Source organism: Monopterus albus, unplaced genomic scaffold, assembly GCF_001952655.1.
Source record: "Monopterus albus unplaced genomic scaffold, M_albus_1.0 scaffold59.1, whole genome shotgun sequence".
Taxonomy (NCBI): domain Eukaryota; kingdom Metazoa; phylum Chordata; class Actinopteri; order Synbranchiformes; family Synbranchidae; genus Monopterus; species Monopterus albus.
Genome location: NW_018127939.1, coordinates 1812695 through 1821835, shown reverse-complemented (window position 1 = coordinate 1821835; position 9141 = coordinate 1812695). Strand labels below are relative to the sequence as shown.

The 9141-nt window shown below is 41.3% G+C and overlaps 1 protein-coding gene across 1 annotated transcript in view; it reads right to left on the bottom strand.

Moving 5' to 3' along the window:
• Positions 1-8790, bottom strand: part of tspan33b (tetraspanin 33b) — a 15505-nt gene extending 6715 nt beyond the window's left edge. Inside the window, exons 1-4 of the mRNA XM_020602968.1 lie at positions 8713-8790; positions 4402-4459; positions 3637-3764; positions 3375-3449 (exon numbers count right to left, since the gene is read on the bottom strand). Of these exons, the coding sequence (XP_020458624.1) occupies positions 3375-3449; positions 3637-3764; positions 4402-4459; positions 8713-8790 (339 nt within the window). The remainder of the gene's footprint in view (positions 1-3374; positions 3450-3636; positions 3765-4401; positions 4460-8712) is intronic.
• Positions 8791-9141: the final 351 nt, after the last annotated feature.

Below are 9141 nucleotides of genomic sequence, written 5' to 3'. Positions count from 1 at the left end.
ACGGGGCGTCTGCCAGAGGTATAAATAAGGAAGCCAACAAATCACCGGAATACGCCTCAGGTGTGCGCACCGACCCACGAGTCACTAATTACCCAATGCGCACAGCTGAGGCGTTGATCCCGCAAAAAGGGAGAGCAGGAGAGGAAAAAAAGAAAGAGGCAGGTAGCGCCGAGCGGACCTGACAAAAAAAAATCAATAATAAGGATTTAAAACTAAATGAGTTTGACTCAGGCATATCCCATTTTATTTTGTTAGCGTTCACTGTCCATTCCTCTTCAGGGTGTTAATGAGGCTTTGGATTGTTCATATTTAAAATTTTTATTCTTCCCTATAGAAAACGTTGAGAAGGTATTTTATGTAAATCTCTTTCCTTTTAAAAATAATGAAAACAAGAAGGGCTGTGGTTTTACAGACCAGATTCAGATATACATTATGTTAATAGGGACACTCTATGCTAATAAGCCACTGAACTTTTTAATTTCATTAAGTATGAAATGAACTTCTGGAGTGGTTTGCTGAAGGCTTTTTGTATTCTTTGTATTACCATCTCCTTTAGAATATTGTATTTTATGGTGATTATTACTGTGAGCTGTATCAAAATACTAGCTCAAACCTTTATATCCTGAAGTAGTTGTACTGTATTGTTTGGATTTTCACAGCACCCCCTGTCCACTCTCACATCATACCTCTCTTTGTTCTTATGCTTACACATGGTACAGTGTGCTTGTGGGCCTCGTAGCCCACTGTTGCATGTCCCCACATCATTAGTGTGTCCTTCAAGGCATTTGTTGAAATTGTACATTTGGTTCCACTTTGAAGTGCTGAAGTATATGAATCTTTTAGCGAGGATGGATGCTGGGAGGGTTGTTAAACTGCTCTGTTTAGCAGCAGGCACTCCAAGCACTTGACAGAGAATACACGGAAAGGGGTATCATCAGGTACCAGGCACCTTGCCACCAGATGCGGATATAAGGGAGTGTTGGCACTGGTGGCTGTTGTGTTTTTATTCTCAGTGGAGCCTTAATGGGATGTAACATAAGAGATGAGTGGATATTAGAGGGTGGTTCCTTCCCTTCCCCATAGCCTTCAAATTAATCACTAGGGTTATATACAGGTCTCAGGCATCTAAAATTTATTCAGATGTTAAGTATTTGTACTGATTTCTCTAGTGTACTCTTTATGCAGTTACTAGACTAGATATCGATAAACTATGGTTTTATCCTACCATGACATGATACACTAAATGTTAGTCATACAATACTTTGAAGTGTGTCCATTTTTGTAATATTAATGCTGATTAAATTTAAGAAAAGACAATGTTTTTTTGGTTTCCAAGAAAATTTAATAGCTGTCTCCACCAACAGCAGTTTTATTTAGTCTTAAGTGTACATCAACAGCACATTGAAAAATCAGGTTTTTAGTATGTGTATTGATTTTGAAATGTCACTTTCCCACTGTGACAACCATCCATGTTACATACTTAGAAACTGTGTTGAAAGTATGTAGTTTGGATTTGTGACACAGCTTAATGGCATGTTCACACATTATCATGAAAAAATCTCTTTTCTGCATATCTCCTCATTATCATGTATATGATGTGCTGCAATAGCTCCACGCAACTGTGCAGACAGTCAGTAAAGTTAAACTAGACATTTGGTGTGTACACTGTGATGGATGTTAACAATAGACAGTATGGGCCATAATTTTATAACCGGTCTAATCAGCATTCTTTGTATCCACCTGTGTCTCATTATATCCGGTCTCCAGCCCATATATACTCCTTCCTTCCCTTCAGTTAGTTGCTGGTTCATTAGCCAACAGACCACGGACACTCTGCATGACGCCCGCCTCTGTTTTTTTTTTCCCTCTTGTTCCCTGGACTCCATGTTGCCAGCATACCACAGACGCTCAGCGCTGCACCTAGCTCCATGGACTCTGTTTAACTCCCCTGTTCCTCGGACCCTTCATCTCCACCTGCTTCACTCCATTTGTCTTCATCTCTTTGCCCTGCCATTCTACACCTGCCAGTTCCTGTTCTTCTCCGCCAGCCCTGCAAACTCTCTGGAAGCCTCTCCCTGCCTTCGCCTTTAAGGTTCACTTTTTGTTCTCCCCTTTCTTAAAGACTGTGTGGCCAGCCTGAGGCTCTGGTGCTCTTGTTTGTTTTCCCCTGTTATCTCCCTGTTTAAATAAAGTAGTGAAAGAGACTTTTGACCTGTCTGGTGTTTTGCACATTGGGACCTTCCCTGCTCAGACCTGACAGAATGAACCAGCCAGACATGGTCCCAGCAGACCCAGCCAGGGAGTGCAGCAACCCTGCTTAAGGTCCTCATGAATCTGTGTGTCCAGATTGACACCACCCGTAACCCGGTGGACCGTCTGGCTGTTATCAGATGGAGGTGCTTGTTCGGAGCCGCCCCTGGCTAGAGGACCACCTTGATACGGCAGGGCTGCTCTCACAAATAGACTTTATGGGCTGAGCATGAGGCCTATTTAGAGTTACAGTATGTTGGCAGGATGGCTCCTTTTCATGGTCAAAGAGCAGGACTGGCTCAAGAGGAGCCGCCTCGCAGCTTCCTCATCTGCGGCTGTGACTGCCGTGAGCCAAAAGAAGGCTCAAGATATCCGGGCTCAGTTAAAGACCCAAATGGAACACCCCCTGTCTCTTCCCACCAACCCACAGAGCTCCTGCTCCTCTGTTAGGCTGGGGGTGTTCTCACCCACCTGGGACCCCGAACCTGGCCTGGTTCCACCCGCTCCGGATCCCAAGCCCTCACCCTTTCTGGGAGCCCATTTGGCCATCTGCCCTGGAGGGCTCGAGAAAAGAATAAGCAGGAAGAAGGGTCATCCACAGTCAGTATCCGAGCCTCTGTCCCTGGCTGCTCCATTGCTGCAGCCTATGTCTTCAGCCTGTTCCCTGGCTGCCTCTGGCAGTTCCTGAGTCTGTTCCTGGGCCGCAGCTGCCTTCTGCCTGTTCCCATGCACCATTGGGTGGTGTTCTTTTTTGCTTTCCCCTGTTATCTCCCTGTTTAAATAAAGTAGTGAAAGAGACTTTTGACCTGTCTGTCTGGTGTTTTGCACATTGGGATCTTCCCTGCTCAGACCTGACAGATTTCCCCTTTAGAACTTGTCTATGTATGCTGTGTAGCTCACACACTGACCCTTGTGGGCTCAGCGGGCCCATATGTGGCTTCAGATGCCATGCCCTGTTTTAAACACTGTAGTTTACAAATGCACAGAATGTCCAAAAGCTGGGAAAGACTACACTAAATCAATGGAGCTCAGGGGCATTCATGGTCGATAGTGGTGTTGCGGTTGACTTGACATATTAGAAAAACTCAGCTGGGGGACAGAATCGTCTGTAAATAGACAGATACCTGATCAGAGTAGAAGAAGCCCAGAACTGCTATGGCCAGTAGGATGAGGAAGACCAATGTCAGACTGAAAGAGAACTAGAGTAAAATAAGCACAAATATGAAAACACAGAGTGACTAAGACTGAATCATAACCAACTGTCAGATTTGTTGTTATATGAAATGTAAGCTGTTAGATGTTGGCTATGGATTAAATATGGATTAAATACAATTTGAACTGCGATATCATAAACAGCGTCAGTATTAGCACTGCGTTTGTTATTACTGTCTTGAGGAGGCGAATGTTCTCTCGGAGGGCTCCGATACAGCCACAGAAAGTGATGAAAAACATGACCACCCCCACCACAATTAGGATGACAGCTGGGTCGATCAGGAACGTGTCCCGCACTGTGTCTGGCAGAAAGACAGCAACACAACATCCCCTGTTAAGATTTCCTTGTCTGTTCCTACCTTTCCTTCCTTCCCTCTATGCTTTTATTTTTGTTCTTTCTACCCTTATTTCTAATGTTTATTTGTTCCCTCTTACAGTTTCTCTGTTTTGGAATTCTCCCTTCCTGCACTTGCTGCCTTCATTCTCTTAAAACATCAATGATCTGTTGTGTATTATACAGGATACAGAGGCACTATCAGTGGGATGTATCCAGGTTAATCCCTTTTTGTTGTTGTTGTTGTCTGTGTGTTGTATATTACAAATTAAATGTAAAAACATTGTCACCAGGTAAATTGAGGATAAATCCAAAATTTGGATCTGTTAAAAGTAATGATGATGCTTTGTGTTGGGGTAGCTCGGTAGGTGTGCAATTAAAAGAAAAAAAAAAGCCTCCATCTCACACCAGCATAGCTTGAGAAAATGCAATGTATGCTGCAGCAATTTGTCACAGTTCTTTTACTCCACGATGCCAGAGCTGAATGGACATCAAAACATAAAATGTTCACTTTTTGTAATTGTAACATAATAGAAAAGTAGGATTTGAGAATCATGGAAAAGTATTTGTATATATCTGAATGTGGAAAAAGTACATGTACATACCCACAGCTTTCTGGAATTTAGCATACACTCCAATTGCAACAATCAACATGGAGAAAACCTGGGAAAATGAGAGAAATTGCTTTTGATATAGAGAATTATTCAAGACTTGACTCAGTTATTACCTTGAGCTGGTTGTTTGTTTGTTTGTTTTTTCTCTTGTGGTTGTTTCAGATGTGATTGTCATTCACATTCTGCTTGGAAAATTCACCATCTATCTACTGCCAAGCTGGTTAGCTTAAGTTATCTTAAGATGTAGGAGGAAGCTGGCCTTGCTCTGTCCAAAGGTTAAATACTGGTCTGTCAGCACCTCTAAAGAGCAGAATTTTTGTCTGTTGTTTTGTCTTATTTGTTCACTGTGTACAAAAACAGAAGTAATTAAATAAGTTCACCAGGCTACCCCCCGGCAAAATTATGCTAACCCAAGTTAACAGCCTCCTGGCTGTAGATTCATATTTATATTCTTGGATAAATATGAGCACAGTGCCAATATTCTCAACAGTCTCTTGAAAATGAAAATGATTCAATTCCCAAAATTTATAATTTATATTCTTTAAAAGATTAGGATCAAAATACCTGTGTAACCTAATCCACCTTTTTCGTCATTAGCCAGAATGTAGAAACTGCACCACTTATTGAGATGGAATTCTTATGGGTTTATGTGTAACCTTGTGGTGAGAGATAGTGTTGCTTCCTGTGGGCTATCTCTGTTTGGAAGAAATTTTATTTGAGCTGTCAGCCATGACAGGTGTCATCAGATTAGTTATGATGAGCCTTTCCTATTGTGCAGAGTGTGCACAGTGTGCATTTAAGAAAAACAGGCAGATGAATGTCAGTGAGAGGAAAGACAGCCAGGCATATGGATCTTGGCTTTAGTCATCTGAATTTAGAGGACGTCAGAGGACGTTCCCTAGTGCTATTAAAGCATATTTTTCATAACTTTAAACTTTTCTTCACTTTTTACAATCACATGAATTTTTTTGTGGAGTAGAGCTTGATTGTGTTTTGTACTGGTGTATGTTTTGTGTTTTCACTGCTGCAAGTGGAGTATAGATAATTATTTTTGTCTTCAGAGTAAGGAACTGCAGCATCAAACCAAAAGAGGTGATGTGACTGAAGAGTCTGGCAAGGACCTGCTGCATGCCTTTTAAAAAACACAAAACATTGGTGTTGCTTAAGGATGTGTTGTAAAACTGCTCAGGATTTGAGCTGACCCCAGCAGAAGCCACAAAGTAAAGCAGCAAGCTGGTGGAAAATAGGTGGACTTGGAGCTTCCTGTTGATTGCATTGGCAACATTACTTTCCCTGCTTTCCTTGATTGTTTTTCTCACCTAGAATAGCAGTCTGCATGGCCGGGCCTTTATTTTGAGCTTACAGATTCACAGCCAATCACCTGATTATTGATTGTGTGTGCATGTCTGTGTGTATACAGAATGCCTTTTTCAAGCCTATATAAACAGGGATTTGTTGGGTTTCTGTGTTGAACCTCTTAATGCAATGAGAATCCATTATATAATTTGCTGCCGTGTGAAAAAGGTCTAAGTTATATTTTGCAGCCTTCCCTTTTTATGTGCTCTGGAGAAGTAGACTGTTACTTTGAAATGTTTTATCCCCCTCCTGTTTTTTGCATCACGAATCAGCTGCAACAGGACAAAATCTGACAAAACAAGAAATTCATGATGCGTTTTTTTGTTTTGTTTTTTGGAACTGCACAATTTTGAAGATGTTTGAACGTACTGTTTTCTAGGGCATATAGTCTTTTGTATAGGAGTGTGTGCGCCTGCCACTGTCAGTTTGCCACTTTGTGAATTTATGTGAGTATGGGTGGCAGTGTGCATTTGCAACACGTGACACACACATACACATAGTGAATGTATTTCAGCTCTGTTTTCAGGCTTTTCAAGGGTTTGAATCAGGCTTCTCCTGGCGGTTTTATGTGCGAAGGTGAAAGCCAGCTGAACTGAGCCGTGGGGATATAGGGACAAAGGCCTGATGGATTAGGGCTGCAGTGTTCACTTCTGAGCCTGTGTCTGATAAACAAAGTCAACACAGGCCATGCTATGTGGCTGCTATAGTGAAATAAGTCTGCTGGTGGCAAAAATTAAATCACAGACAAATCACTACAATTCCAATGAACATTTATTGTTACAATTAATAATAAGCTGGGGATAGAATCACCTTTTTATTTCTTTTCCTCTGCAGAGAGAAAGTTCATGCATTGAAGGCAGCCAGGAAGGGAGACAGACAAAGACTGTTCCCTTCTCTCTTCCTGATACAGCCTCACACCCGCTCTTATCTACTTCTCTTTCTCTATTACTTCATCCTATTTTCTGTGAAAGTTCCTTGAAATGTGTATGCCAAATTTGTTTCCTGGCAAAACTTGACTTCTCCTTTTTGGGGAATTGTTTGTTAAGCAAGATGACGGAACACAAACTCTAAGATGTTACTGTCTCAGCATATGAACATTCTTTAAACAATTTATACAGAGCCCAAGACACAGATTGCATGAACAAGACAAGCATCGTAACTCACACCGTGACCTTTAACTATTAACTAATACACATGCAATATGTATATATGTATGTGTGTGACCTATATAGTCCTATTGTACTCTATTACATATTAACTATAACTACATGTTACTGTTTTAACCACTACACTTTCTTCTTTACTACAGTATACTGCTGATTAGCTCTAAACACAGAAAGAGTACAGTGTTTTTGCCCCCTTGCTGTGTTTGTGTAGGATTGGTTGAATAGAATATGATGGAGGTGCAGAGCTACAGATCACTGTGCAGTGTAGTAATGTGGTAGGAAGTAAAACAGTCTCAATTCTGTGTGTGAAACCAACGACTGGTGGGGGACAAAGAGTGTCTGACGCATGGTTCAGTGACTGCATTAAGTGTTGCCTATATACTGTAACAGTCCCAGTTGTCTCTTACTACACTAACAACCAGCAGCGGAGCTTCCATAATAGCTTGTATAATCTGAGCACTTTTACCCTTGGTACATACAGTACTGTGAATGTGTAGTTCCCAACCTGTTTATGTACCCACATAGCAGTGACCCCATCCATCATGTTTTAAATGGGCTCATTTAAATTGATTTTAAACTTGAGGGTATTTAACACAATTGATTATTTAGTGCTACTACTACTTCTACCACTTGGATTTGCAAGAAGTTATACGTTTCAACTGTTTATCTGTACAGTAACTTTTACTCATTACTTTTAGCTAACTATTTATTTATTTCAACTATTTGTCCATTTAACAGTTTTTAATCATTTATATGTTACAGTTTGCAATTTTAAACATTTGTCTTTTTTTTTTTTAGCAGTTATCAGTTAATTTTGATAAACTATAACCAGCTATACATTACTTTTAGGTCTTCATGCAGTCTCAGTCTCAACACTTAGTGTTCAAATGTTACAACTGACTCAGTATGTTGTCAGTTCCAGTTTTTTCATATCAGTTTAGCTACCTCACCATCTTGGCACATACGTACCTCCTAGCAACTACAGAAGTACACCATCAGGTACAAGTAGCTCTGGGTGGGAGTTACTGTATATATAATATGGACTTAGGTCAATCATGTTGTGAAACAATGCAGCGAATGCATTCAGCAGTGACAGGTGCAGACTAGGACACTATGGTGGCGCAGTGGTTCACCTCATTGCAAGAAGGTTCCCGGCTGACCCAGTGCCTTTCTGTGTGGAGTTTGTATGTTCTCTCTGTGCCTGCATGGGTTCTCTCCGGGTGCTCCAGCTTCCTCCCACAGTCCAAAGACATGCAGCTTAGGTTGATTGGCGACTTTAAATTGGCTGTGTGTGTGTGTGGTTGTGTGTCTCTGTCAGCCCCATTGTCTATATCGCTCATAGATGGGTACAGACTACTAACAGGCATGCACAGTTACCTGGTGTTTTACTGTTCAGTACGAGTCAACTGATTTGATAGGAATGCATGACTCAACATTTGCTATAGTGATTTATGGACAGTCTGAGTGTGCATATATAACTGTAGTAAACTTAAAAGAGGTAGTAGTGGGTAAACTGGATGCTCCTTCTAAATGCAGCTCCACTATCTGAAGTATATTCTTTCATTTATTATTTATAAGCTTCTTTGTTTTGCCTTATTATCTATCTATCACTTTGCCTCCTTTACCAACAGATTTTTTGTTTGTTTTTTGGAAAGCTGCCCATAGTTGGTGATTTATATGCTCAGAAATATTAAGAATGTGTAGTGTCCCAGGACAGCATAACAGTTGTTTTTGTCATTACTGGTTTGTGCTACTGGAAAATAAATCCTTCTCTACTCACCCAAAATAAGAAGCTGAAGATGAAGAGAAAATATCTAATCAAAGGGTTGACAAAGGAGAATGTCTCAGCTCGGTTCATATTCAGTTCCCTGTCCAAGGTTGGTGTATTAACAGTCGGGCATGTAGAGCTAGAGTGAGTTTTACTTCCAAAACAGTCCCCAGCTCCAGCCCCACCCTTGCAGATACTCTGCCCCCATGTAAATCTGTGAGGAGGGGGTTGTTTTGGGGCTGAAGGGGTGTCAGGCTAGCTATAAATGGGAGCATGGGGCTGCGATGCTGCCCTGCCATGCTGGTAGCACCCAGAACTGTCTATGTAGGCTGGTTGGTCAGATTACACAAAAAATATCTCTGGCTGAATGCAGCTGAATGGCCTGCAAGCTTTGGAGTATTGCTGGTTTGTAGACCTTTCAGCTCCATGCTCTTTCAGTTT